The following is a 26625-nucleotide window of genomic DNA, read 5'->3' on the forward strand; positions in this document are numbered from 1 at the left end:
CCCCCCCCCTTTAACCCAACCCCCCCCCTCCAGCCACACATATAGTGGTCTATGGTGGGATCATGACTAAACCCACGGTGGAGAACAGAGAACACAGACATGCCCGTCAGCTGACCTGCTGTGCTGGGGCATGGCGCTGGGGGGCAGGTCTTCACTGTGCCCCAGAGCACCCAGGGACGTCTGATTGGCTGTGCTCAACAAGGAGGCGGGAACTGAACCTCCCCCGTCCGTCAGGTTGGCCATGCTGGAGACTGACGCTGTGGCCACCGAATCAGAGGACGGCTTCACCGATACTGCAGAGCCTGCTGCAGCTAGAGAGACAGAGAGAGCAGGGGGGAGAGAGAGAGAGAGAGAAGGGGGGAGAGAGAGAGAGAGAAGGGGGGAGAGAGAGAGAAGGGGGGAGAGAGAGAAGGGGGGAGAGAGAGAGAAGGGGGTGAGAGAGAGAGAAGGGGGTGAGAGAGAGAGAGAAGGGGTGGGGAGAGAGAGAGAGAAGGGGGGAGAGAGAGAGAGAGAAGGGGGGAGAGAGAGAGAGAGAAGGGGGGAGAGAGAGAGAGAAGGGGGGAGAGAGAGAGAAGGGGGAGGAGAGAGAGAAGGGGGAGGAGAGAGAAGGGGGAGGAGAGAGAGAGAGAAGGGGAGAGAGAGAGAGAGAGAGAAGGGGGGAGAGGGAGAGAGAAGGGGGGAGAGAGAGAGAGAAAGGGGGGGAGAGAGAGAGAGAGAAGGGGATTGAAAACAAATGGACAGCTCTGGAACACGCATCTTTGTCCAACTAGAGTGTTGTTTAAGACCTCGCCACGGCCAACAAGAGTGTTGTTTAAGACCTCGCCACGGCCAACCAGAGTGTTGTTTAAAACCTCGCCACGGCCAACCGTTTACCCTCTCAGGAACACTGATAGGACGTTCACACCGGCAAAGAACCGTGCCTGGTGCGTTCAGACCGAAACTCAATTGGTTCGGAGCCTGAAAAGTTGGTTCGCAGTGGGAACCAGAAAATAGTAGAACAGTCAGTGGGTGTCAGTGGGTGTGTCATATTCTAGGCTGCAGAGACCAGCAAGGAGGAAGTAGACAAAATGTAATCTAATCTAAATCTAATCATTAGTGATCAAAAACAATATCAAAAGTTTCATTATTCTCTCTATCTTCCTCACATGCTCAGCAAACACACACACGCACGCGGACATGCGCGAACGCGAATTTCGTAAGCCATTTCTATTCCAGTAACGGAGCAGCTGATTAGTAAGAGAACGTGTGTAGAAAGTGTCTTTTGTTTTGTTTCATAGAAAATTGTGTTTATTTCAGATACTGTAGTGGAAGATATTATCCTCTTTTCCAGTGAAGTAGCTGCCATCTAGATATGAAATGTTTGTTTATCCCGCCCCTCCATCACCCATCGTTGATGACGCGGATGGTTCAGGTTACACTGGTATGAACGCGGGCTCGTTCGCCAGACAGTACTAACGTTCGGAGGTTCCCGAACGCGAATGCGAACCGGCACGGTTCTTTGCCGGTGTGAAAGCCCTATGAGTGGTCATAACAAAACTACCCATGATAAACAGGAGGGTAATTCCTCAACTGAACTACATCCAGGGGGGTATTCCATCAATGTCGCGAAAGGAAAATCTAGGCTTATTTTGGCTTTTCCTTTAGCGACGTTGATGGAATACAATACACCCCCCCCCCCAGATCATGTAGCAGAGGTGATTTGAAATGTGGGGGACGGACGGACGGTATTTGGAGACGGTTTCCCGGTATCAAAAACTGAAAACAGCCCCAAGCCTACCACAGGGCCAATCACAACAGCCCTCCCTCCACTTCACACCCCAACGCAGCCAATATGAAATAAAAAACCTGCTCACCTTCCACGGCTTGCGTCGTCTGTAATGAACTGAATCCGTTCTGTAAAACAAACGTGTTGGAGTCAAAGACAGGACTGTTTCTATTAGCAATAGTATACCTCTGGGTAGACGTATGGTATATAATAGTATACCTCTGGGTAGACATATGGTATATAATAGTATACCTCTGGGTAGACGTATGATATATAATAGTATACCTCTGGGTAGACATGGTATATAATAGTATACCTCTGGGTAGACAAGGTATATAATAGTATACCTCTGGGTAGACGTATGGTATATAATAGTATACCTCTGGGTAGACAAGGTATATAATAGTATACCTCTGGGTAGACGTATGGTATATAACAGTATACCTCTGGGTAGACGTATGGTATATAACAGTATACCTCTGGGTAGACCAGGGTTTCCGTTAGAAAAATTTGCCGTCGGACATCGTGTCCGGGAAGAATTCGATTTACCGGACAAACGTGATATATTCCGGTCATCATATTAAAATATAATAAAAATTTTTTTTTTCAAAATCATATTTCTTTTTTTCAAATCTAATATAGCTGTTTGTCGCGGTGATTACTGTTGTGTAGCGGCCTATATATGCCATTTAATGTCTATTTCTCATCCGATACGATTAGATGCGAGCTATATAATATATAATAATATAACATGATTTGACGCATGCGCGCTATGCCATGCGTCAAATCCAGCGCTGAACGGGCGCCTCACTGGGAACTGAACAGACAGCATCGATCAATGAACGGACTCCACATTACGTTAACTGAAGTTTGTTAAATTGTTTGGGATTAATGTGAGTTTTCTATTTTCTCTTTCCAGTTTTACCCTTTTTTTTTAAATCAATAAAACAACGTCATTTCTATAACCAGGTCTCGCTGGTTGGGAAGGCATTTCGTTTCGCTCGGGAGTATGACAATGGGGAGAACATAACTGTTTATTGAGAAACAATTGATAGGCAGTCTGGGATACGTATATAAAGAAATACCACAATGTCTAGATGTATAACATTTTATTGAACAGTAACAGTGCAAGCATGTAGGCTTCTGGCGTGACACGGCTAGCCTAATTTCCGTTCATATGCCTTTTATCAGATAAAATAAAATAGAATAAAACTCTTTGAAAATAAATAGGCTTTAAATTAACTTGCAATGCGTATAGGCTAATTTCCGTTCGATGTTACAGCCTAGGCTATGCCTTTTCTCAGATAGATAGGGGATAGCCCTGTAAGCTCATACGGGTCTGTATGTCGTCCTGAAGACCGGCTGTTAGATCATATCGCTGAAGTTTGTCTCCATCTTAGTGTAAATGTTGTCCGTTTTGTTTGTTATCCTTGTTATTGTGCGATAAAGTTAAAGCGCTCCGCTTCGGGACACCATTTTCAGCTGAGCACCAAACACACACACACACTCGTGTAACACTGCCCGAGAGAGAAGGACCCGCCCCCTTTAGTTAGCCTATAGCCTATAGGCTAACTAAAGGGGGCGGGTCCTTCTCTCTCGGGCAGTGTTCTGTGTGTGTGTTTGGTGCTCAGCTGAAAATGGTTAGAGGGAATTATTTTCACCGGACATTTATGTCCGACGAGTTTTCAACTTGTCGGACTTCCACTAATTTTACCGGACAAAGACCGGTAATTATCGGTTAACGGAAACCCTGGGGTAGACATATGGACCTTATGAGGGTAAAGACAGAAGTTCTGGTGTGAGCGCTTTCCCGGACCTAGACTAGCGCATGTTCAACAGAGGATCCCCACTGACAGAGACTTATGGACTAAGACCAACGCCGCTACTACCGTACCGTACCAGAACCCGTGAGCCCAGTTTGTTTTGCTTTCTCCACTGCTAACTGGGCCGTACCATCTATATGCTGTGTAATTAAGGACTACCAGCAAGACACCGGAGCACTCACATCTGCGTGTTTGTCACAGGGTGCCAGTCACCCTGTTCCTCTGCAACAAGCGCGGAGATCGTAAGAGCGCCCCGGCGTCAGTCCGATGGAAGCGTCCATCGCTCCCCGTCTAACGTTATATATCTAATGTTACATGTTTTAAGGCCGATCTGTGCATGATAGTGCTGCATTTTGACATAATTCTTGTCGCATTTCCCCCCCGTTGAGAGCTGTATAGCAGCACTTATTAAAGTGAAGTGCTCTTATGACATGTAACTCCTCCTACTGTCCCGGCTCGCTCCAGGTCTGTTGTGTATAACGGAGAAGCGTTTCTGAAAGTACGGTCCGGGTAGGATACAAATGCGTGCCGTACCGTCCCGGTCTGGTCAATGGAAAAGAGCCATTAGTATGTACCTGGGAGTGTACAATGAAACACCACTCACATGGTGGGGGGGGGGGGTGGGAGAGAGAAGAGGAGAGAGGGATTAAGGAGAGGGACGAGGGATGGGAGAGACAGAGAGGCGGCTCACCTTGACCTGCATGTCCTTCTGCGGGGAGGAGGAGAGGGAGGGGGGGTAGCGTCGCGTCTGGGGGGCTCTCTGCTCATACAGGTCCATCTGGCTGGGGTTGGAGAGGGGGGCCATCGACTCACTGGAGGAGGGGGGGGGGGGGTTATACAATGTCAGTCATTCCATAATTCATTTGCAGACATATACTAATGATGCGAGACACACACACACACACACACACACCTGCTGGGGCTGGTGTAGAGGCTGTTCTGGGGCGGGCCCCCGGGCGTGGTGGTGGTGGCGGCAGCGGGGGCGCTGTCGTAGTCCTGGAGGACCGGCTCAGAGCCGAACTGCAGCGCTCCACCGAACTGCAGGGTGAGGCCCGATATGTCTGCAGACCCCGGCATCTCCACCGCCATGGCCGGGATCTGGAGGAATGGGAGGGGGAGGTAGGAGGGGGAAGAAGAGGGGGAGGAAGAGGGGGAGGTAGGAGGGGGAGGAAGAAGAGGAGGGGGAGGTAGGAGAGGGAGGAAGAGGGGGAGGAAGAGGAGGAGGAAGAGGAAGAGGCAGAGGGGGAGGAAGAGGAGGAAGAGGGGGAGGAAGAGGAAGAGGGGGAGGAGGAGAAAGAGGGGGAGGAAGAGGAGGAAGAGGGGAGGAAGAGGGGGAGGAAGAGGAGGAGGGGGAGGAAGAGGGGGAGGAAGAGGTGGAGGAGGAGGAGGTGGAAGAGGAGGAGGGGCAGGAAGAGGTGGAGGAAGAGGAGGAGGAAGAAGAGGAGGAGGGGGAGGAAGAGGAGGAGGAGGAGGAAGAGGAAGAGGGGGCTGCCTGTTATTAACGTTTAAAACAACGGGTTGACCAGAACAAGCGTTGCGATTGGCCCAAGAGACGTCGGAAGTAACAGATGCGCGGCCGTCCTCCCGGGTTACCGTGACCTGTTATGTTTAGAGATGCTCCGATCAGGGTTTTTGGTGCCGATCACTGGAATCAGTAATCTGCCGATCCGATATCACCGATCACAGCGTCGAAAATGGCAATTGAAGCATTCTATTTATTGTGTAGCATTATTTATGTTTTTAATTATTCTTAACACCATTGACATTGTATATTAAGTATTCAAATGAAATTAGGAGATGAGAAAGTATCATGAATTGACAACCATCTGTTTTATTGAATTCACAACCACCTGTAGCTTACTTCAGGAAAAACAAATAAAATGTAAAAATAAAAATCATAATAAATAAAATGTACACTGTCACATCAAATGTGCAACAATCCACTCGAATGAGAGGAACTAGGGGCTCTTAGAGAACTTGGAGCTTATACTGTAGCTTTCCTGAGGAACAATAAACATACCCAAACTAAACTGCAACATAAACAGGCTATAGCCAAATATAAAATACTGTTTCAAATCATATTTAGGAGGAGATAAGACAGCAAGTCAGCAATAATCAATAAAACAAAAAAACAAAACATTGCACCTAAGGAGATTTCAGACTCAAACCTTACTTCTGATTAAGCAGCATCACTGGCAGATTAGCCTTGAGAAATACAAGCATCTCAGCGTTTTTGGCACTCACCCTGTTCCTCTTATCATCTAAAATATGTCCTGCTATGCTGAAAAGTCGCTCGCTATCTACACTTGTGCCAGGTGCACAGAGGAAGACTTAAAACTCGCGCGCTAATAGTTATTGCTATGGGCCTTAGCCTAGCTTAGTGACTTCCTGCTCGCGGGGTCACATGACGTCGCTGAACACTACCTACACTACGCTCGTGAAGTCGCGCTGGAACTCTGACCAGCACTCGTGGAACGCCTCTCGTCCAATCAAAGCACTCGGTCCCTTTATGACGTCGAGCCCAGTGTGCGCTTCGGCGCTCTCGGAGCGAATCGACGAACGCAGCAAATGTCGTATGATATTCGTGGTATTGAAAGACCTTGCGTGCGTTCCTCCGCAAGGTATTTCTTTTGAGCAAACATTACAAACTGCATATTTGTTGTCTCTTTCCGACACTGTGTAATATTGCCAGACTGGTGACGCCATTTCTCTATGTAAACTGATCGGCCGTGTTTGATCGGCCGTTTTGAGAACTCCGATCAAAACCGATCAAGGGCATATCGGCCGATATCGATCGGCGCCGATCAGATCGGAGCATCTCTAGTTATGTTACAGCGATACCCCTGCCCCCACGGAATGGCCAAGAGCCGTTTATCACGTTACCTTGACGACAATGTCCATTCGACACGTCTTTTCTAAGCGCAGTACAGAGAACGCCACGCTCCGTCGCCTGGCGACACCGTACTGCCTCGTTTTCTTGACGTGATTCTCCGTTCAGTGTTTTTTGGCTGAAAAGCAGTAAGGCGCAAAGACGGCATGCTTCCTGGTGAAGCGGACCGTGGCTGAGGGGGGGTTCCTTCCCCGTCACGGAGCACCTAACGACAGACCACAGCCAAGCTCAGGGTTTGTTTGTTCGCAGCCTCTCGTGTCACAGCAGGAAGGGCTTTCACACCAGCAAAGAACCGTTCCGGTTTGCGTTCGGGAACCTCCGAACCTTGGTGCTGTCTGGCGCATATCCAAAGAGGTCTAAAAAAGGTCTAAAAAGGTCTTCAATTCGACTTGTTGAAACTTGTAGGAACCGGAACAACAGGCCTCCTACCTCAACAGTATATCCTAAAAATAAAAAAATGTTATGATAATTGTTGAAGTGCCTCTCGCTAAGATGTTTCTAAGACGATAAATAATATCACAGCACTGGTTTATCAGGTGTAGGCTATTTATAGACTGGTTGGGTGGCACGCAATGCGCACATACATCAATCAATCAAACTTTATTTATGGATGTTACGTGCCTAATGCCTACACCTTTGACGCGCACACTTGTTACTTGCCGCTTTCAACATTTCATTTAGCCTCCAGCAAAACTCATGTGTTGAATGTAACCTCAAGTGCTGAACAATATTAAGTATACAGAACATGTGTGGGTGTCCACGTCATCATTATCGAAAAACGCAATCGCTGACCACGCAAAACGATACGGAAACACCCTCCCCGTGTTATCGTCTCATCACCGTCTCAGCTCACGAATTCGGGAAGTCGTTCAGCCTCGACGTGCAAACGATATCAGATCATCGCCGTTTCAGTCAAACCCGCTGCCGTGTCCTAACCCTATAAAACACCGCTCCATGACCTTGCCTGTAGGTCCGTTAATAGATTAGGGTTAGGGTTACAGGCTACTGTCAAATTATCACAATTTACTCGCGTGTGTGTGTGTAGCTTGTGTGTGTAGCGTGTGTGTGTGTAGCGTGTGTGTGTGTAGCGTGTGTGTGTAGCGTGTGTGTGTAGCGTGTGTGTGTGTAGCGTGTGTGTGTGTAGCGCGTGTGTGTGTAGCGTGTGTGTGTGTGTAGCGCGTGTGTGTGTGTAGCGTGTGTGTGTGTGTAGCGTGTGTAGCGTGTGTGTGTGTAGTGTGCGCTACCTTGGTGGAGATGGAGGTCCTCTTCTTCTGCTGCCTGAGCTTGTGTTGCTGCAGGGGCAGGGGGCTTGAGCCCTGGGGGTCCGGGGGGCCGGGGGACACCCGCTGCAACCCCATCTTGGGGAGGGAGGACGCGGCCGGGGGGTGCACCATGTGGGGCGAGGGGGTGGTGGCGTGTGGGGGCAGGGAGGAGGAGGAAGGGGGGAGGAAGGCTTCCAGAACGGAGGAGGAGGTGGGCTGGTAGGGCTGGCGCTTGGTGAAGGGGCTGTGGATCACTGCCTCCTGCTGGGCCTTCATGTCTGGATGGAGAGAACGAGAGAGGAAGGGGAGGAGGAGGAGGAGAAAGGAGGATTAGAGACGTGGAAAGGGAGAGACAGAGAGAGAGAAAGAGACAGACAGACAGACAGAAAGAGACAGACAGACAGACACAGGACAGCGCCTCTACACCCAGTCTACCAATGTAAGATCTAAACCCATCAAAGCCAAAACACTTGACACAACATCCCTCAGGCCCAGGCTACATGACCACAAAACGCAATTTCAACCTCTGGCCACACGAGCGTTTTCTCATTGTCATGCAAAAGAATCTCTGGCCACATGGAACCGTGTATTCAGGTACACTGGGCATGCGCGTACTGGTAGACCCAGAACATTATTCAAATATCAGACAGTACAGTAAAATAATAGAAATGCATCCATTTTCAATCATTTCCAGTAGTATTGTCAACTCCCGATCAATCTTCGCTCCACTTACATTACGTCTGCATCCAAGATATGGCATGTATACGTTATTCATCTGTGTACATTTAGGCTGTAAAAAGAGCTGATGCATAATAAACTTTATGTTTTGTAAGTGCCTCAAGACGTTTCTAAGACGATACATAATATCACAGCACTGGTTTAGCAAGCAGGCTAATTATCACAAGCACAAGACTTGCGCTGAATGGTTGGGTCGCACGCAATGCGCACATACATCAATCAATCAAACTTTATTCATACAGCATAGATGTTACGTGCCTAATGCCTACACCTTTGATGCGCACACTTGTTATTTGCCGCTTTCATAATTTCATTTAGCCTCCAGCACAAGTCATGCATTGAATGTGACCTGAAGTGAATGTGACCTGAAGTGCTGAACAGTATGAAGTAAACCACGACACACGTGTGGGTGTCCACATCATCGTTATGGGAAAACGCCCCCAACTCCGAAAGCGATACGGAAACCCCCTCCCAGCGTTACCATCTCAGCTCACGAATTTGGCTGAGTCGTGTAGCCGCGAGGTGCGAACGGATATCAGATCATCGCCGTTTCAGACAAATCCGCCGCCGTGTAACCCAGGCCTTAGCGTTAGCATTTCCCGCCCTTTTCCGAAGTCACGTCTCCTTAGCCAACCCCCCCCCCCCCCCCCCCACAGGAAGGCTAACAGGGGCCTAGCGTGTCCTCCTCACCGTACGGGCCCCGGGCGGCGGGGCTGGTGTCCCAGGAGGAGGGGCCCGTGGCGGGGGGGCCGGGGGCCTGGGCGTGCTGGGCGGCCAGCTGGGCCAGCGCCTGGGCCGTCTTGAACTGCTCCAGGAACTGGGAGCCGCTGGTGGTCCCCCCCGTGCTGCCCCCCCCGGACCCTTTGTTGGCCTCGCCCACCACCTCCCCGAAGCCCTTGCCCAGCATGCTGACCTGGAGGGGGGGAGGGGAGGGGGTTAGACTTGGAACAGTGGTCGGTGTTGGAATGACAGGTTACCAGAACAGAGCAGAACAGTTTGTTAACAATCAGACAACAACAGTAATCTGCTGGTCTGTCGTGCGTGCAGGGAGCTAAGAATACAGAACTGTATATGGCAACAGAACCCGGTTCCGGGTGTCTCTGGGTTTTTTGGGTCTAGGAGTCCCAGAGAGGAGCGCTACGTTAGCCGTTAGCTTGTCCAGGTCACGTTCCCTTGTAAAAAAGAAAAGTCTAGCTTTCTCAACAACATTTCCCCTGGCGGAAATAAAAGGTTAAATAAATGCAGTTACGATGAGTCGGCCTGGGTAAAGGGCGTGTGTGTGTGTGTGTGGGCGCCCCCTGTGCTCTCACCATGCTGTGCTGGGGGTAGGGGGTGCTGCCAGGGGGGCCCTGGGACAGGGGCACGCCACCCTGCTTGGAGTTGCTGAAGACCAGCGACTGGGAGAGGGCGGGGGGCTGGGCCTCCTGGGCGGGGGGCTCGGCCTCGGCCGGGGCGGAGGAGGACGGGGGGGTCTTCCCCAGGAGCACCGCTAGGTCGATTCTGCAATGCGGCGGAAGGTGGGGGAGGGGGGGTCAGAGGAGAGGGTGGGGGGTCAGAGGAGGGGAAGGTGGGGGAGGGGGGGTCAGAGAAGGGGAAGGTGGGGGAGGGTCAGAGAAGGGGGGCAAACAGAACGGCTGTTCTGACTCACTGGGGCATGAACCAGTGCGCTGGTGTGTGTGTGTGTGTGTGTGAGACCAGGCCCACCTCTGTCCCGCAGTGATGGTGACATTCTCCTGGGGGAGAGGCATGGTAGCCACACTGGACGCTGTGAATATCTTGGTCTCGGACAACTAGAGGAAGGTAGGGAGGGAGAGAGAGAGAGAGAGAGAGAGAGAGAGAGAGAGAGAGAGAGAGAGAGAGAGAGAGAGACAGAGAGACAGAGAGACAGAGAACAAATGGATTACAATCATCTAATCAGCATTGAAGAGATCCTGCCTCGTCTAAACTCATTACCGTTATATAAACAACAACTAGGCTGAAGCCGACGCCTGATCGATTCTGACCCGCTTCAAATGTTGCCTAGAAAAGGTACCAGAGGACCCACCGTTTACGTTGAACTGTAACCCTGCAACCCTCGGGTTAGACGCAACCCATAGTTATAAACAGGGTTCGGTAATTTCGTAATCCCGCTAAAACACTTCTCAGCAGTCAGCAGGGAGAAGGCTTCAGCAGAGAGAACAGGAAGGGGAGGGGGGGAGAGAGGGAGAGGGAGAGAGAGAGAGAGAGAGAGATGCTCCAGGTGGTACTCACGTCCTCGTTCCAGTCCTCGGTGCCCCACTCCTCTGTGGCGCTCCTCCAGGCACCTTGGGACGAGAGACAATGCTAACTACAGGGCTAGCAGGACTACACACTGAAACAACAGCTCAATGCTAACTACAGGGCTAACGGGACTACACACTGAAACAACAGCTCAATGCTAACTACAGGGCTAACAGGGCTACACACTGAAACAACAGCTCAATGCTAACTACAGGGCTAACAGGGCTACACACTGAAACAACAGCTCAATGCTAACTACAGGGCTAGCAGGACTACACACTGAAACAACAGCTCAATGCTAACTACAGGGCTAACAGGACTACACACTGAAACAACAGCTCAATGTTAACTACAGGGCTAACAGGACTACACACTGAAACAGCTCAATGCTAACTACAGGGCTAACAGGACTACACACTGAAACAACAGCTCAATGTTAACTACAGGCTAACAGGACTACACACTGAAACAGCTCAATGCTAACTACAGGGCTAACAGGACTACACACTGAAACAGCTCAATGCTAACTACAGGGCTAGCAGGACTACACACTGAAACAACAGCTCAATGCTAACTACAGGCTAACAGGACTACACACTGAAACAACAGCTCAATGCTAACTACAGGGCTAACAGGACTACACACTGAAACAACAGCTCAATGCTAACTACAGGGCTAGCAGGACTACACACTGAAACAACAGCTCAATGCTAACTACAGGCTAACAGGACTACACACTGAAACAACAGCTCAATGCTAACTACAGGGCTAACAGGACTACACACTGAAACAACAGCTCAATGCTAACTACAGGGCTAACAGGACTACACACTGAAACAACAGCTCAATGCTAACTACAGGCTAACAGGACTACACACTGAAACAACAGCTCAATGCTAACTACAGGGCTAACAGGACTACACACTGAAACAACAGCTCAATGCTAACTACAGGCTAACAGGACTACACACTGAAACAACAGCTCAATGCTAACTACAGGGCTAACAGGACTACACACTGAAACAACAGCTCAATGCTAACTACAGGCTAACAGGACTACACACTGAAACAACAGCTCAATGCTAACTACAGGGCTAACAGCACTTTCAACAGAAACCGAGATGACACTTTTCAAGTTTTGAAAAGACACCAGGCTGGTGATCATAACCAGTCTTACCAGGAGCAGAGTCAAATTTGGGCTGGTAGTTTGTTCCCTCCGTGGTTCCTGTAGAGTACTCCAGCCCTGGAGAGAGGAACGAGGCGCATGAGAGGTCATTCTACCTCCACCAGCCTTCCCTCACCCCTAGATATGGTAGACAGACCCTGACCCCTGGATATGGTAGACAGACCCTGACCCCTGGATATGGTAGACAGACCCTGACCCCTAGATATTAGACCCTGACCCCTGGATATGGTAGACAGACCCTGACCCCTGACCCCTAGATATGGTAGACAGACCCTGACCCCTGGATATGGTAGACAGACCCTGACCCCTGGATATGGTAGACAGACCCTGACCCCTGGATATGGTAGACAGACCCTGACCCCTGGATATGGTAGACAGACCCTGACCCCTGACCCCTAGATATGGTAGACAGACCCTGACCCCTGGATATGGTAGACAGACCCTGACCCCTGGATATGGTAGACAGACCCTGACCCCTGACCCCTAGATAAGGCAGACAGACGCTGACCCCTGACCCCTAGATATGGTAGACAGACCCTGACCCCTGGATATGGTAGACAGACCCTGACCCCTAGATATGGTAGACAGACCCTGACCCCTGACCCATAGATATGGTACAGACCCTGACCCCCAGATAAGGTGCTTGTGTACGTACTGGCTGCGTCCTCTGGCTCCAGGGCTCCCGTGTTGTTCCAGGTGCTGGCCCCTCCCCCGTAGCTGGCCCCTCCCCCGTAGCTGTCCTCTGGCTGGGCCGGCTCGGCGTAGTCGGCCGGGTTGAAGGTTCTGGAAGAGACCAGACCAGACCAAGGGAACCTGAGCACACGGCCCCGCCCCCGACACGCCTCACAACACTGGAGCATCAGGGCCGGGGCCGCCTCCCATTTCACTTTCTCCACCCTTCACCCCCCCCTGAAAGTGCACACTCGTATCCTCACATGGATTTGGTTTCTTTTGAGAAAAAAAGGGTAGTGTAGGATTGGTTCCGAGCGAAGGCTCTTGACACACCAATCCGACAAGTATGCACTTGTGGACTTTCTTGACAATGGATTTCAAAGTCTAGGATTGGTCTAAGCGTAGGGCTCTTTCTGACATCAATCCGTTCCTTTGTAAATCCACTTTGGGGGGGGGGGGGGGGGTGTAAAGTGCACAAGGGCATACTTCGGGAGAAGGGTGGGGAAATGGAAACGCAGCATTAGACGGGGGTGGGGGTGGGAGTGGGGGGGGGCGGTTACAGTGTGGGAGGAAGTAGAAACAGCCAGACAGGAACAGGAAGTGATGATAGCAGAGAGATTGATGTGATGCAGAGACACACAACATTCATTTTGAGAAACACCCCCCCCCCCCCCCCCGCAAAAAAGCAGATTTCTAAAAACAAAGGGCGAAGGAGAGACAACCAGGAATGGGCAAAATGTCCAGGCAGCTTTTCACTAGTTCCTCAACTCTTATCTCTCTCTCTTTCTCTTTCTCTTTCTCTCTCTCGCTCTCTCTCTCTCTCTCTCTCCCCTCGCTGTGTGTGTGTGTATTCTTCCACAAGTTCTGACACATTGCTGCATGGCCACAGTTCAGTCAGAGAGACAATTATGGAGAAGCACAGAAAAAAAACACACACATCCTTAAAATAACTCGGGTCTTGCTTTTTTCGGGCTCACTTGGGGTGCCGGGGGGGGGGGGGATGACCTAGCCTAGGGCCTGCAGGGGAAGCAGGAGGACAGAGATACACACAGCAGCAGCAGCAGCAGCAGCAGGACTCTAACTTTCATATTCTACCCTTCCTACCCTAGCTTCACCATGGCAACGCCACGGTAACAATGGCAACTGACTGGGGCTATGTTGAACAGGACAGCAGTGACTCCTTAAGGATTGTGTGTGTGTGTAAGAACACATTTCCCCCCTCAAGTTGGAGAGACAGCCCCTTGTCTCACACCATGTCATGTTACCGGGACGACGCGTCGCTGGCAGTCATGTTCCCATAGCTCTGCTGTGATGCCCTGTTTCCTTTCTCTCTCTCTCTCTCTTCCTGTCATTTACTTTCCTCTCTCTCTCATGGCATTAGCTGGCAAATCCCCCCCTCCCCACAGATAGCAAGATTGACACACTGACACACCAGTGGCGGTGCACTCACCTCTCGTCTCCTGACAAATCATATCTGGACCCCTTATCAATCTGGCTTTAGAGGAAAAACAACAGCAACGATTACAAGCAGCACAACAGGGACAGTGGGGGATGCAGTGTGTGTGTGTGTGTGTGTGTGTGTGTGTGTGTGTGTGTGTGTGTAGGCGTGTGTGTGTGAGAGACTATTGATTTTTTCACAGGAGGAATGGAGAACAACATGCATGGACAACAAAAGTCACTCACTACTACACTCACACTCGTGTTAAATCACACAGTTAAAATGGGTGAGCACTGCATTGTGGGGGAGCGAGTGTAGTACAGTGGGTGGGGGGTCTAAGAGAGGAAGTAGAGCGACGCCACACACACACACTCGTAGAAAAACTCAACTGTGTCCCGACGTCATCTGAACAGGTGAGGAAGCACAGTGTTTAAGATCAACCCGTCGACACACTGATCATGCAAACTGCAAAACACAGGCTCCGAAAGCCAGCCAGCCAGCCCCACACACACACACACACACCACACACACACACGAGCAGCAGCGGAAGCAACACACCCTAAAGTGGGACATGTTGGACACACACACCACACCACACCATACACCGTGGCCGTCTATGCAAGCTTATGCGCTCACGCTCCAGGTTAGTCGCTATCCAGACCGAGACCAAGTCAAACCCGCTCTCTCTCTCTCTCTCAAACACACACAAACAGTAGCAGTTATGCCACTGCTAACTCATTAGCCTTCTCCTCTTCCACTGTCCCCCCCACAACAACCTGAAGAGACCACGTGTAGAGAGCCGACCCAGCGTGTTGTTAATCATGGAATGACGCGGTAGAAGTGATGGAGACGTCTGTGTCACGTCTTGTCTCCTCCTGAGAGCGACAGCTCGTCTTTCATGCCCCTCAGTCAGTCAAGCCCCCCCCCCCCATCCTCCACAGCAGCTGCGCGCACACGCACACACACACACACCCCCAGGTGCTTCAAGACATAAATCACCATTTGTTGTTTGAGGAGGGGAAACCTGCGGCCCAGTCAGATCGAGCCTGCCCGCGCGCGCACACACACACACACGCATACACGCGCACACACACACACACACACCCCCGCACGCACACAGACGCACGCACACACACACACACGCACGCACACAGACGGCTTTTGAGAACCCTAGTTCTAGTAAAGCATCTCATAGGGACATGGTTTCTATCCCCATAGCCAGGGGGACTAATATAAAAATCACTAACAAGACAAACGGCGTCTTAAGACACCAAACTGTTAACAAAGCAGTTTGAAATGGCTGCTTGCTAACATGCTAATTTGACGGCAAAGCAGCAGTATATAAGCTAGGGCCTAGCCTTAGGCTAACCGCTTCCTTTGTGATGACAGATAGGGCTCTCAATGACCAGGATGTGGTAAGAAAAAAACGGCATACTGACAGACACACGCACGCACGCACGCCCCATCAAATCCCCAAAATAAGAACACAGATCTGAGACCCGTGTCACCGTATGCCACAGGCAGAGAGCAGACCCGTATGCAGCCAATGTTTCAATGCTAATCGATGGAGTTACGCGTGCCTGACGCAATCAAACCAACTATGTTAGACACAAAGGAACCGTGGGGGCTGAGTTACGGTTACATAACTCAAATACGCTCGGTTCAACCCACTCCTTCTAGCGCCATTGGCCGATGCAAATTCTTCTTCCTGCTTTCGGATTAAGGCTAAACAATAGGCTTGGCGGGTCCTGCTCTCTGGTCACCATGGCAACAGGTGTGGGAGGAGGGGGGCGTGAAGGAGGGCGCCCCCCCCCTCCCCTCCCCATCCGCTCTGTGACACAGGTGTTCTCTTACCCCATGCCCTGCGCAGAGAACCTGCCCCCTCGCCTGCCAGTTCCCCCTGGGAGGGGGGGTAGAGAGAGAGGGGGGGGTAGAGAGAGAGGGGGGGATAGAGAGAGAGGGGGGGATAGAGTCTTTGAGTGTCTAGAAAAGTGCTATATAAGTCTAATGTATTATTATTACTATTATTATTATTATTAAGTCCAGACCAGAGATGGAAGAGAGATCGTGAGCTTAGAATGATAAGGTTCTATCTCCGTTTAGGGCAGTTCAGAGATATTGAGCGTCAAAGTTTTTACATTCCATTATGTTTTGTGAGATGGAACCTTTGTATTTGATGAATTACTAACTCAAAAATGTCAACATTTAAAAAATAACACCACACAGGCATTAATAAACACCTAATGGATCAGATTATGTAAAAAACTACATTTTGACAAAAATGGAGATAGAACCTTATAATTCTAACGTCAGGAGATGTGACCCTCAATGAGAAAATCAAAGCGTGGAACTCACTCAGCTCTCCTTGGGTCTGCCCCCGCCCTCGGCCTCTCCCCCTGCGGCCTCTCTCTGTGCCCCGCGCTGCCGCCGGACCCCCAGCCTTGGCCCCCTCCACACCATTCTCCTGCACACGGACTGAGAGAGGAGGGGAGGAGGAGGAGGAGGACAGACAAGGGAGGGAACAGAGGATGGCTGTGTGAGGTCAGAGAGTGGTGTTGTGCTGCTGGCTGCTGTCTGCATGTGGACTGTTCAGAGCCTGTCTGTCTGTCTGCATGTGGACTGTTCAGAGCCTGTCTGTCTGTCTGCATGTGGACTGTTCAGAGCCTGTCTGTCTGTCTGCATGTGAACTAGGGGTGCAACGGTTCAGTTGGCCCACGGTTCGGTACGGTTCGGTATTTTGGGTCACGGTTTTCGGTACGGTTCGGTTCAGAAACAAATGCTACTATTTATTTACAAACTGTTACTTTACTTTATTTTGCTTATACATAATATGGAACTTTAACATACACATGTATATGTTATGTATATAATGTATATATAATTGTATATAAACAAAAAACACTTTCAAATGTCCAAAAATAAATAAACACTTTCGAAAGTAAAAGTGCACTTTAGCCTTGACAGCTGGTAGCCCGTATACAAACAGGAGGAAAACAAATTCACACTACAAAAGTAACACTTTCCACATAGCGTTCCAACATGTCATGTGTTGTATTCCAACGAGTTGCGACATTGTGGATTAATTTGTGTTTTGGTAAGTCTAACATATCTTGTTTAATTGTCAGAATATGGTGGGCTGTGGTGCTTTTGTGGAAGAAAGTGACTGCATGTCTGATCTTACCCAGGAGGCAGGACACCGGGGTTATTGCCACTGCCTTCTTGGCGGCGAGATTTACGACGTGCGCAAAGCAGCCGATCTGTGGCCCCAGTCCACCAGCTTCATGGATCGCATTTACGATATTTGCTGCGTTGTCTGTTGTTACGGGAATTGTTATGTTTGGCCTCTCCAACTTCCACTCAGTCACTGCATTTGTTAGTTCCTCTGCCAGGTGCGCGCTGGTATGGCTTTCGTATAGTGGACGAGTTTGCAGTACTGCGCTCTTCATCTCCCAATCTGGTGACATGTAGTGGACCGTGACAGTGAGGTAACTCTGCGTTGCCCGGGAGGTCCAACCCTCCGTAGTCAGTGCAAAGCTCTGTGTTTTTGCCAAATCGTCTTCAATGCCTCTGCGCGTTGTTTGGTAAATACCGGGGATTATTTTGGTGCTGAATGATGTACGGGAGGGGACACTGTAACGGGGCTCGAGAGTTTTTATCAGATTTCGAAAACCCAAATCTCCAACCACCGAAAAGGGCTGCAAATCCTTTGCAATGAACATCCCCACTGCATTGGTTATTTTTTTGTGTTTCTCTGAAGTGGTAGTGTACGTCTGTCCGAACGCATCAGAGAGAGACTGCTGTCTGCTCACTGACGCTACCTGACTGGCTTTCCTGCTCCCAGTCAGTGTTATCGTTGAGTGGTAGCGGCGAATATGCTGGTTCATGTTAGAGGTGCAACCATTTGCATATGGCACACGCTTTAAGCAGAGCTTGCAGACAGTAATATTTCTGTCCACTGTTTTCCCCCCCTTATTGTCGTATTCAACGGGAAAAGCGAATTGACCCCACACCGCAGACTTGTAGGAATCCGGGGCTTCCTCAAACTGTTGCGGCGCTCTCAGAGCTAATTTACGAACGCAGCCAAATCGCAGCATAAACCGAAAACCGTCACGGTTCACTAGTGAATTGAGCCGTGGAACGCAAACCGTACCGTCCGTAAAAAAACCGAGAACCGTTGCACCCCTAATGTGAACTGTTCAGAGCCTGTCTGTATGTGGACTGTTCAGAGCCTGTCTGTCTGTCTGCATGTGGACTGTTCAGAGCCTGTCTGTCTGTATGTGGACTGTTCAGAGCCTGTCTGTCTGTCTGCATGTGGACTGTTCAGAGCCTGTCTGTCTGTCTGTCTGTCTGCATGTGAACTGTTCAGAGCCTGTCTGTCTGTCTGTCTGCATGTGGACTGTTCAGAGCCTGTCTGTCTGTCTGCATGTGGACTGTTCAGAGCCTGTCTGCATGTGGACTGTTCAGAGCCTGTCTGTCTGTCTGCATGTGAACTGTTCAGAGCCTGTCTGTCTGCATGTGGACTGTTCAGAGCCTGTCTGTCTGTCTGCATGTGAACTGTTCAGAGCCTGTCTGTCTGCATGTGGAGTGTTCAGAGCCTGTCTGTCTGTCTGCATGTGGACTGTTCAGAGCCTGTCTGTCTGCATGCATGTGGACTGTTCAGAGCCTGTCTGTCTGTCTGCATGTGGAGTGTTCAGAGCCTCTCTGTCTGTCTGTCTGCATGTGGACTGAGCCTGTCTGAGCCTGTTCAGACCCTGTCTGTCTGTCTGCATGTGGACTGTTCAGAGCCTGTCTGTCTGCATGTGGACTGTTCAGAGTTTCACCTTGAGGAGCGAGCTTACCACCTCTACTCCACTAAACACTGTCACCCCCCCCCCCTCCCCCTTCATGACCTAGCAGAAGATATTAAGGGTGCGCGCACACACACGGCGGAGGAGGATGTTGAACACTAATCACTATTCTAATGGCTTCTCCTCCTCTGGGTGAGTGTGGGTGATGGGGGGGGGGGGGCTCCGTCGTTAAGAGGGCGGCGGTGACGACACCTGGAGCTGAACGCTCAGGCCCGATGCACACGGCGTGCAATTTTGTCGTGCGCCGGATTTTTTTGGGTCGTGCGACAGACAGAATGTTATCTTCCATTGTTTTCAATGAGACGACACACACGGCGGCCGACGAGTCGCACAGGACACTGTGGCACTGCTAAATATCGAATTTCATTGTGCGACGGATCCACATCACAATGGGAAAATTGGGAAACTTCAACTGGTGTATCTAAATTAATTGAGTCACTCATAACGGGGAGAGAACTGGAGCATACATTTTTACACGCGTCTTTCGGTCATACACAGCTAGCTTGCTGAGCATCAACTAATTTTCCATAAGTTAAAAAGGAGGCGGTTGGTTGTGGGTCTAGGAGATTCTGCAGTCTCACAATGAAAGGAGAGTTCAACTTGGTACAACAGTTGAGAATGTAGTGTACACCAGGGTTTCTGTTAGAAAAAATTGGCGCCGGTCAACGTGTCCGGGAAGATTTCAATTTACCGGACAAACGTGAGATATTCCGGTCATCATATTAAAATATAATATAGCTGTTTGTTGCGGTGATTACTGTTGTGTAGCCTATATATGCCATTTAATGTCTATTTCTCATCCGATACGATTAGATGCGAGCTATATAATAAATATAATAATATAGGTTTTCATGATTCGCATGCGCGCTATGCCATATGTCCAGCGCTGAACGCGCGCCACACTGGGAACTGAACAGACTGTATCGATCAATGAACGGACTCCACATTACGTTAACTGAAGTCTGTTAAATTGTTTGGGATTAATGTGAGTTTTCTCTTTTCTCTTTCCAGTTTTACCCTTTTTTATCAATAAAACAACGTCATTTCTATAACCAGGTCTCGCTGGTTGGGAAGGCATTTAGTTTAGCTGCCTGTCAAATCATACTTGGGAGTATGACAATGAGGAGAACATAACTGTTTATTGAGAAGGCAGGCTGGGATACGTATATAAAGAAATACCACAATGTCTAGATTTATAACATTTTATTGAAAAGTGCAACATTCTCATATTCGTTGCTCCTCTCGTGAATCCGTTATTCCTCCCCGATTTTTTGCACGGTGAGCAGAACATTTTTCCTTCCCCATCTAAACGCTAGGCAGGCTATTACCGCTGTTTCGCGGAGTCATCATCATGCCGGCGTCAAATCATATAATAATAAAAGAAATATATAGCCTGTAGTATATTGCTATGTTTAGCATAGATCTGGGATTGATTGCTATTGCCTCCGTAGCATTACATGTTATCATCGATCGACTAGTGTGGTCTAGTTGTCGTTGGGATGCTGAATAAAGACGCTCGTTGAACGTAATATAAAGTGTATCTTGTAAATTAGAGAACAACAAGACACAACATAGCCTATATATTCGTCTTTTTTAATATAGAAGGAATCAGAATGTGACAATTAAACTTTAGCGAATTGTATTCAAAAAAAATTCACCGGATATTATGACCAAAGACGTTTAAATATGTCGGACTTCAACATATTTTACCGGACAAAGACCGGTAATTACCGGTTAACGGAAACCGTGGTGTACACGAGGACCGCTGCAGACAACTTACTTCATAGCTACACGGCCCATCTCATGGGATTACAAGACACCTATATTATATCATAATAATAATAATCTGGGGCGCTTAGGTGGCGTAGTGGATTAAGTGCTGACCATGTACCGCAGGGATCCCGGTTCGATTCCAGCCGTGGACATATCCTGCATGTCATCCCTTCTCTCTCTCACCCATCCTTCCTGTCATAATCTTCACTATATCTGTCATTAAAACATTTTTATATGAGTGGGACTGCCCCACTCAGAAAAAATAACTTTAAAAATAAATAAATAATAATCAAGCATGTAAGCACAATATGCCCAGTTGTATATTGTAGAAATTGTGGGAGCAAGGCAAGCAATATTGGGTAGGATTGGTAGAGCCTATAGCGATCAGCCTGCCTGGTGCGACGTCGGTGGTGTGAATTGAGAATCGAATGTTGTTGTGCGATGTCGGTCGCACGCCGTGTGCATTGAGAAGCGATTGTTGTCGTAGAACATTGTCGTGCGACGTCGCATCGCACGCCGGGTGCATTGGGCTTAAAGAGCACCAAACACATTCTAGATGAAAACCTGACTATGAACGACCGAATGTGGATGGGCATAGCCTATAGGTTGTTCTTTGACAACTGATAATCTTGATATTAAAAGACAACAACGGGCGCTTAAGTGGCGTAGCGGACTAAGCGTCGACCACGTAACCGCAGGGTTCCCGGTTCGATTCCGGATGTCATCCCTTCTGTCTCTCACCCATCCTTCCTGTCATATCTCTACTGTCTTCATCACAATAAACAAGAATTTACTTGACTGCCCCACTCCGAAAAAAGAACTTAAAAAAAAAAAAGACAACAACAACAACAACAAGGTGAAGTGAAGACACGTGACTCACACTCTCGCCCCCTGCTGGCCCCTCGGCCCCGACGCGGGGCCCCGCCACGGCGCCGTGCCACGTCCCTCTCTCCTCCTCTCTCCCTGTTCTCCTTCCCCTCCTCCCCGGCCTCCGCCGGACCAGACTCCTTCTGGCCCGACACACCCTTCTTCTTCCCCACCATCTCCCAGGAATCCTGAGCAGGAAGGAGACAGGTGGAAACAGAGGTCAGCTTCATTCATGAACAGAGGGAGCACTAGGGGAGGCTTGTTCAGAGATCAGTTGTGTTCTAGTAGAGAGCAAGGGGGCTTGTTCAAGAAACATTTAAAATGTTTAACATTCACGTCATTTAGCAGACGCTTAGAGACAGCAAACATACAGAAGGCAGAATGTCTAAAGTGGCCAGCTTAGGAAAAGGAAAAACAGAAAAAAAATTATATATAAACTTTCTGATATATTTCTGTATATCTTGTTTTGTTTCTGGGTTTACTATGGGAGCTACATCTGAACATGAGGAAGTGTTCTACTACATCTGAACATGAGGAGGTGGTCTACTACATCTGAACATGAAGAAGTGGTTGAGGTTGCCCAACTTTCCAAATCAACCGAATCTGACCAATCTTTCGACATGAACTCAAACACTACGTTTTTTTTATTTTTGGGGGGGGGGGGATCGTTACCTGGCTCGTTCCCTGATCCTGCTCTCTGGAAGAGCCCAACCCTCTCCCCCCCCGCCCCCGGGTGACCGTGTTTACTCCGACCCCTCGGCTCCGGCCACTAAGCCCCTCACACAAAGCCCCCCCCCCCCACTCACAGTGTCTGGGCTGCCTTCCAGCAGGACGTTGATGGCTCTGTTGACGTCCCCGTTGCAGTCATGGAGGGCGATCATCGACTCGTCCTGGTCCTTGCCTGTGATGTCAATCAGCTGGACAGGAAGGGACAGTGAACGGAGGGGTGAGTCGTCGCCCGTGTTTTAAGGCTTTTTTAATTCGATTGTTCAAATTCTCTCTCCGCGTCTTCTCCTCTGTCCCCCACTCGCTTGGTCCTCAAAAACGCATTGGAGGAGAATGTGTCAGGGGGGAGGAACCTAGACCTTCTCCTTTGTTGCCTTTTCCAGTAGGACGCGAGTGGAGGACGGAGGAGAGGACGCATCTCGAACGATCGAGAAAAGGCGTAATAGTATTGAAAAAGGATTTTAAGTATTCGAGTCGCCCGGGCAACACGGTTTCCTCTCTCACCTGCTTGACCTTCTCCTCAAAGTCAGCGTCATTGTGGTCCGAAATCATCTGCGCGAGTCGGATCTGCTCAGCGGTGGCCTGGAGGACAACAGAGTGGAAACGTCAACAGGAGTCCCTTGCAGCGACCTCAGAGACTTCCTCAGCATCTCCCTGCAATGTGCCGCCTGCAGCTGGTTCAGTAACTAGACAAGTAAAGTCTGTCAAATTAATCTTCGCTATGAAATTCCACAGGTGTGGCCGGGCTCAAGGTCAGTGAATCTTCACTACTTTCAAAGTGTCACAAGGAGATCACAGCGCTTGCTGCTAGGTGGGTGTGTTAGGTAGGTAGGTAGGTTGGTGTGTTAGGTAGGTAGGTAGGTAGGTCAGTGTGTTAGGTAGGTAGGTAGGTCGGTGTTATGTAGGTAGGTAGGGAGGTCAGTGTGTTAGGTAGGTAGGTAGGCAGGCCTCGTCCCCAGGTTATTGCACAATAATAACAACGACTCAAACCTGGCCTTAGTGGGAGTGGTTTGACTGAGTGTTTGACTGAGGTAGGTAGGGAGGTAGGTAGGGAGGTAGGTAGGGGGTTGGCAGGCCGTGTCCCCAGGTTATTGCACAATAATAACAACGACTCAAACCTGGCCTTAGTGGGAGTGGTTTGACTGAGTGTTTGTTAGTATTTGATGACAGCTGTGAGGCAGAGCTCTGAATACGCTCTTTCTATTGGCTTCGTGAAGGCCAAGTTTGACCAGACCTTTCGTAGGGGTTGAGGTGTTAGGGTTGAGGTGTTAGGGTTGGAATGAAGGTTAGGGCAGGGTTGAGGGTCGAGGTGTTAGGGCAGAGTTGAGGTGTTAGGGCAGGGTTGAAGTGTTAGGGCAGGGTTGAGGTGTTAGGGCAGGGTTGAGGTGTTAGGGCAGGGTTGAGGTGTTAGGGCAGGGTTGAGGTGTTAGGGCAGGGTTGAGGTGTTAGGGCAGGGTTGAGGTGTTAGGGCAGGGTTGAGGTGTTAGGGCAGGGTTGAGGTGTTAGGGCAGGGTTGAGGTGTTAGGGCAGGGTTGAGGTGTTAGGGCAGGGTTGAGGTGTTAGGGCAGGGTTGAGGGGTTAGGGCAGAGTTGAGGGGTGAGGTGTTAGGGCAGGGTTGAGGTGTTAGGGTGGGATGAAGGTTAGGGCAGGGTTGAGGGGTTAGGGCAGGGTTGAGGGGTTAGGGTGGAGTTGAGGGGTTAGGGTGGGGTGGAGTTGAGGGGTTAGGGTGGGATGAAGGTTAGGGCAGGTTTGAGGTGTTAGGGTGGAGTTGAGGGGTTAGGCTTGGTACCCACCTGAGGCCTCTGCTTGTGCTGTGTCTGGCTCTGTGTCTGGCTCTGTGTCTGCTCCCAGCTGCCGCGGGCACGGTTTCCGCCGCCCACCGACGTCATCATTTACAGTATATACAAATAACAGTATTTACAAAGGAATAACACCTGCAAGGAGAGGAGAGGAAGATGGTTGGTCATCAGGATTACGTCAATTCATACCAAAAAAACGAACAAAAAAACCTCACATTCCATGTCCATTTTGGTAGGCTAGTAGAACCAAGGTTAACAGTTCAGGGACCTCAGTGATGTGGTGGTATTAGAATGGCATGGATGTTCACAATAAAACACAAATCGTATACAGGTATTCAGCATTCCAAAAATGTAAAAAGGGCAAAAACGGAATGACTGAGAATCAATGCTCTGTAGTATCAATAAGGTGTCCAAATCTGGATGGTTGGGTGGCCTACTCCCCCCCCCCCCCCCCCCCCCCCAACAACGCTCAGCATCTAGTAACTAAGGCCGGGTTGATAACAACTACCCGCGGCTCTGTGTCAGCTGGTGACCGAACACGTTAACGGTTAACCGATCACATCAGTCAAGTTCTTACACGCGGGATTTAACCCGGGAACGGATGGTTAGTGTGCTCCAGGCTGGACTAGTCCCCGTCACCACCAGGGAGACCATTTCTGTCAGGTGCAGCTTACTTACGGCGGAGACAAACTGGAAACACCACAAGTGATGGGAGCTTTCAATCGTCCCCGTCCCCCCCCACCAAGTCTTTACAATAGTCCTCATGTAGCATCCTAATAATAATGATGCCGGATATGTCGACCATTTATCGCCGTGGAGTGGCTGACATTTTGACTCGGCTCCAGCCAGAGTTGGGCTTCGCTAAAGCTAGGAGCACTTCTCCCCCTAACGACGTCAAAAGCTGTCCTCATTTCCAGCCAGACCAAGTCCATCATTGGCCACACAATTGCTGCAAAGCTATCTGATGCTATTACCTACCCTACTCCCGACGATGCATCACCTCGTTCACTTGAAGAACGATTAAAAAAAAACACTTTCTACACAGCACCGTTCTAGCCCCACTAACTAGAGGGCTAACATTACATCAACTGCACAAGCCAATAGATTTAGTGAGGCCCGCTCGAGAAATGATGTTATCCCATCATCTTAAAGCAAACGGGTTAGCGATGGAGATGCTTATTGTGCAATTTGAGGGGAATCTCCATCCAGCCTGTTGAGGTATTTCGAAGGGCTTCCGCTCCTTGACGCCTCAGCCTCATGGCGGAGATAAGAGGCAGAGCAGCAGCCATTGTAGCTCCACGGCTAGCTGGTGTTGGCGTCTCGAAAAATCACCAGCACGGTAGCCTCGTTTCAAAGTTGACGAGCTGGTCAACATGTTTATCGTACCGCACACGTCCGAAATCAACCAGAATCGTACCGACCAGCCCACCGTCAGCGGTCGGAGTAGCTTGCTCGCTAGCACCCACCCGATCGACGCGACGCGCCATCGGAACGCAAGCGACGGGTTATCGTAACACCAGACACCGAGGCTCAAGGTAGGCCCGTAGGCCCCAACATTAATGAAAATAAAATAAGAGGCGATGTACTGACCAGAAACCCGGGTGAATGTCAGATATTCTGCTACACAACCGACCAAGCGGTCTCTCTGTCGACCTCCTAGTCGGATTCAGACGGAATCAAACCCCGAAAGCCCGAAATGAATACACCTATCGGTAGGATACACACCGAACCGACTCGCGCAGACAATAAGCGAGAGACTCGGCATTTACCTGTTTCTGCTCCACTCTGCCACCACCACGGAGAGCTGCTGCGTCACGTGGGATAACGGGAACGCGATTCAAGGAAGGAAACTAGACCCATGACACGTGATCACCAACCAGACTGTAGTATCAACATCCGTCAATAAAAATAGCCCTCTGCACAACAAACTTTGTGATGATGAAATTGTCATAGATTTTTAACTGGGGTGGGTGATGATACCCTCTCCAGATTTGCCAGCATTTTGTCTTAAGTTAATTTTAAATAATTAAATTTTAATTTAATTTAAATGAAGTTGGAACTGCCATAGCAAAGCAAGCAAAGCCTACCTGTAAAATTCCTACCTGATGATGGTGTGTGTATGCCTACAGTACAGCTAAACCATACAGTCAGATAATCCTATACAAAGTAGTTACATGTCACTATTGGCATGGCAGTCGCCCAGGTCACAAATGTCACTGAGACAATGTCGATGTAGATGAAGTGGCTCTTGCATTGCCTAATATTACATTTGGGGAGGAATGTTTTTGTCCACATTATCAATGTCGGCCTAAACGCAAAGTAGGATTCAAGGATTCAATAAAGAGTGTCGATTCCATGCCGTCAGTGTCGGATTTCACTTGTTCACAGCTAAACGCTGTGTAGATTAGCACATTTGTCCACAATAGGTTTTGCTCACCTCATTGATTTACAGATTGAGTGTATTTAATATCCCTTTACTGCAGTTGTTACGGTAGTTTGTAGTTCCACCACTCCTGCGCATGCGCTTTGCAACCCACAACAAGCTGACTTACCGCCCGTCTGCTGTTGTCTTGGATGCAT

The 26625-nt window shown here is 49.5% G+C and overlaps 1 protein-coding gene across 2 annotated transcripts in view; it reads right to left on the reverse strand.

Annotated features, from left to right (window-relative positions):
* Positions 1–25724, reverse strand: part of ubap2l (ubiquitin associated protein 2-like) — a 38340-nt gene extending 12616 nt beyond the window's left edge. For both annotated transcript variants that reach the window (XM_080525745.1, XM_080525744.1), the window contains exons 1-19: positions 25636–25724; positions 24040–24180; positions 22751–22828; positions 22327–22437; positions 21534–21708; positions 16389–16508; positions 15888–15933; positions 14046–14090; positions 12579–12706; positions 11915–11980; positions 10729–10781; positions 10183–10268; positions 9789–9978; positions 9169–9391; positions 7723–8018; positions 4502–4686; positions 4280–4400; positions 1854–1893; positions 116–311 (exon numbers count right to left, since the gene is read on the reverse strand). In XM_080525745.1, the coding sequence (XP_080381871.1) occupies positions 116–311; positions 1854–1893; positions 4280–4400; positions 4502–4686; positions 7723–8018; positions 9169–9391; positions 9789–9978; positions 10183–10268; positions 10729–10781; positions 11915–11980; positions 12579–12706; positions 14046–14090; positions 15888–15933; positions 16389–16508; positions 21534–21708; positions 22327–22437; positions 22751–22828; positions 24040–24138 (2258 nt within the window). In that variant the 5' untranslated portion in view covers positions 24139–24180; positions 25636–25724. The remainder of the gene's footprint in view (positions 1–115; positions 312–1853; positions 1894–4279; positions 4401–4501; positions 4687–7722; positions 8019–9168; positions 9392–9788; positions 9979–10182; positions 10269–10728; positions 10782–11914; positions 11981–12578; positions 12707–14045; positions 14091–15887; positions 15934–16388; positions 16509–21533; positions 21709–22326; positions 22438–22750; positions 22829–24039; positions 24181–25635) is intronic.
* Between the last annotated feature and the right edge of the window lie 901 nt (positions 25725–26625).

This window comes from Nansenia antarctica, assembly GCF_963989245.1.
Source record: "Nansenia antarctica genome assembly, chromosome: 3".
Lineage (NCBI taxonomy): Eukaryota > Metazoa > Chordata > Actinopteri > Argentiniformes > Microstomatidae > Nansenia > Nansenia antarctica.